The sequence below is a fragment of the Nannospalax galili genome, unplaced genomic scaffold, assembly GCF_000622305.1.
Source record: "Nannospalax galili isolate Female #2095 unplaced genomic scaffold, S.galili_v1.0 scaffold311, whole genome shotgun sequence".
NCBI lineage: Eukaryota > Metazoa > Chordata > Mammalia > Rodentia > Spalacidae > Nannospalax > Nannospalax galili.
The window spans coordinates 4,308,606-4,311,276 of record NW_008330298.1 but is presented as its reverse complement, the minus strand read 5'-3'; the positions used below and the strand labels follow the sequence as shown (position 1 = coordinate 4,311,276).

The 2,671-nt window shown below is 56.2% G+C and overlaps 1 protein-coding gene across 1 annotated transcript; it reads right to left on the bottom strand.

Moving 5' to 3' along the window:
• Positions 1–803: 803 nt before the first annotated feature.
• Positions 804–2,304, bottom strand: Sowahd (sosondowah ankyrin repeat domain family member D). The gene has a single exon (XM_008844087.2). The coding sequence runs from the start codon at positions 2,299–2,301 to the stop codon at positions 1,315–1,317; it is 987 nt and encodes a 328-aa protein (XP_008842309.1). The 5' UTR covers positions 2,302–2,304; the 3' UTR covers positions 804–1,314.
• Positions 2,305–2,671: the final 367 nt, after the last annotated feature.

Below are 2,671 nucleotides of genomic sequence, written 5' to 3'. Positions count from 1 at the left end.
ACTTTCATATTAAACTTATCTTTTAAAAAAATGTGAATGGCCAGGTATGGTGGTGTACACCTTTAATCCAGCACTTGGGAGGCAGAAGCAGGCAAATCTGAGTTCGAGGCCAGCCTGGTCTACATAGTGAGCTCCAGGACAGCTGGGACTGCAGGGAGACCCTGTTTCAAAAAAGATTTTAAAAAGACCAAAAATTTTTTTTTAAAAGACAAAAAAATGTGGATGGAGCGGGGCATGATGATCGATGCATGCCTTTAATCTTAGCACTTTAGATGCAGAGGCAGGCATATGGATGAAAATTTGAGACCAAGCCTGGTCTACACAGCAAGTTCCAGGTCAGCCAGGATTTTGGGCTTCTAAAAAAGAAACCAAAAAAGTGGATGAGAAAAAAAATCCCATCTCAATATAAAGTGGGGATGAGGGTTGTCTAGCTGGATAACACAAGTCAATTACATGATTCAGTACAGAACATCAGAAATGCAAATCTGGTGATTTTCCCTTTTCACTACCCCTAGGCCTCCCTCCAGAATATTCTCTATAATACTTGTACTTGAGGCCAGAACTGAGGAGGCAGCAGAACTGTATGTTTCTACTCAGAGTCAAGGTGAAGGTCACTCCCTAGGTGCACAGCTTCTGGCCATTTGCTCTGAGAATGAGGCCCAGAACCTGCCATGGATCAGTAGCTTGTAGCCATGGATTGACATCCTCTTCCCTGCAAACATATGTAGCTACCCCCTGTGGTTAATAAGAAAAGAATATACCCAAAGACAGCTTTGTTGTGCAAAAAGAAAAAAATCCATTTTAATATACTTAAGAACTAATCCATTTGACATTAGGCCAGGCCACTGGTAATGTCTGGCTAGTCTTGGGAGCAGGTTGTCAAGGGCTAAACTCTACCAGCACAGGGAGACTTGTTAAAAGCAGACCCAGGCAGACAGTTATTAGGCACTTGCTCTGCATCAGTAGTTTATGGTCTTATTCTTTTAGTGTTTTCTAATAAACCGATTGCTTCAGCCTACCCAGAAACGGTCACTAGAAGCTTAACTTTCTCTCTTCCAAGGAGGACCATGTTCCCTGCTCCAAACACCTTAGCCCTGTACCTTTGGGACTAGACACCAGGACCATCCTGGTTCTTGGCTGTCTCTCATACTCTCTAGATACTAGCTAGCTGCAAGAGACCTAGGACAGGGTCTATGCCATGCAGGCCCAAGCTACATCGGAGGGGTACCTCCTTCAGTGGGACCAGGAACAGCTAAGAATGACGCCTCGTCTCCGTGTCGAGGCCCCCTTGAACGCTGTAGTGCATGTCACCCCTCAACGGTCCTGGATGAAGGGGAACAGATGGCGCAGACGGCCATTGCTAGTCTGACTGCCTGACCCATTCTTCTCTTTGGCTGGTAGAGCCGCCTCTTTGGCCTCTTTGCAGTGTGTCCCAGTGGACCTGATGCGCGCTACACTTGGGGTGCTTCTCAGCAACCGCCCTGCGGAGGAGGGGTTGGTGCTGTTGTCGTTGGCATTGTCGTGCTTGCTGTCGCGTTCTATCTCCCATTGTTCTGCGCCGGACAGCTCCCGTAAGCTCTGGGAGGCATTGGGCCGCAAGTAGTAACAAGGTCGGTGACCACTGTGATCTCGACGTGTGGGGTCAGCCCCCAGGGCTCCTGCCAGCACCTTAATGACCATGTCGTGGCCCTGTAGAGCCGCCAAGTGGAGCGGCGTCAGGCCGCCGCTGCCCGGGGCGCTCACGTCAAATGGGAGTCCGCGGCGCCTGGCGAAGTCATGCAACAGAATGAGCTCCTCGTGGCGCCCGTGCTTGGCCAGCCAGTGCAGGGCGTTGTAGCCGGTGATCGGGTCGGCCCGCATCAGCAACCCGGGCTCAGCCTCCAGCATCTCCAACAACTCCTCATAACGGCCCTCGGCGGCCGCCAGCATCCACGCGTGCTCCCGCGGCTCCAGGCACATTCGACTGCCACCCTGAGAGCTCGCGCGGCGGGGCCCAGCCTCAGATTGCTCCAAGCGCTCGTCCGACCGCCACCCAGCGGGAACGGCCCCCTGCAGCCCCAGTAGCTCCCGCAGCGCCTCCCGCCGGCGCGCAGTGCTAGCCCCGGCCAGCGACAGCGAGCTATGGAACAACGGCTCCCGGGAGAGGGTGGCTGTAGCCGCGACGGTGTGGCCCCTGTACCTGCCCAGGCTACCGATGTCGGTTCTCCAGGGCCGGATCTGCAGGGCGCTCGGTGCGTTCAGCAGGGTTGGCGGGACGGCGGCGCGGGGCACCTGGTTCGCGGCTCCTTGCGGCTCGGCCATGGTCTTCCAGCTGCCGCCCGGTTGACTCCGGTGCCTAGCGTTCATTGGCCTTCCAAGGGCCCCACAGGGAGAGGAACTGGTGCTGGCGGTGGGGAAGGAAGCGGCTTGAGCAACTGGGCTCGGAGGGAGGGAGTGAAAGAGGGGAGGAGAAGGGCTGGTGGGAGGGAGCAAGCTGGGGGAGGGCCCCGCGTGGGCGTCGAGGGGGGGCGTGGAGGACTGGAGGGTCCGGCCGCGCCCCCTCGACCAGCACGGCTCTCGCGCTCGGGGTACCACTGCGAAGGCGGCAACCTCCGGGCGCCTACCGAGAACTATCCCAAACGGCCAGGTGAGCTCGGCCTTCCGCACCTGCTGGGCAACCCAGGGAGGGCGT

What these genes read in the sequence shown, in the direction of transcription:
- Sowahd (XM_008844087.2), bottom strand. Translation starts at nt 2,301, where the DNA reads ATGGCCGAGCCGCAAGGAGCCGCGAACCAGGTGCCCCGCGCCGCCGTC.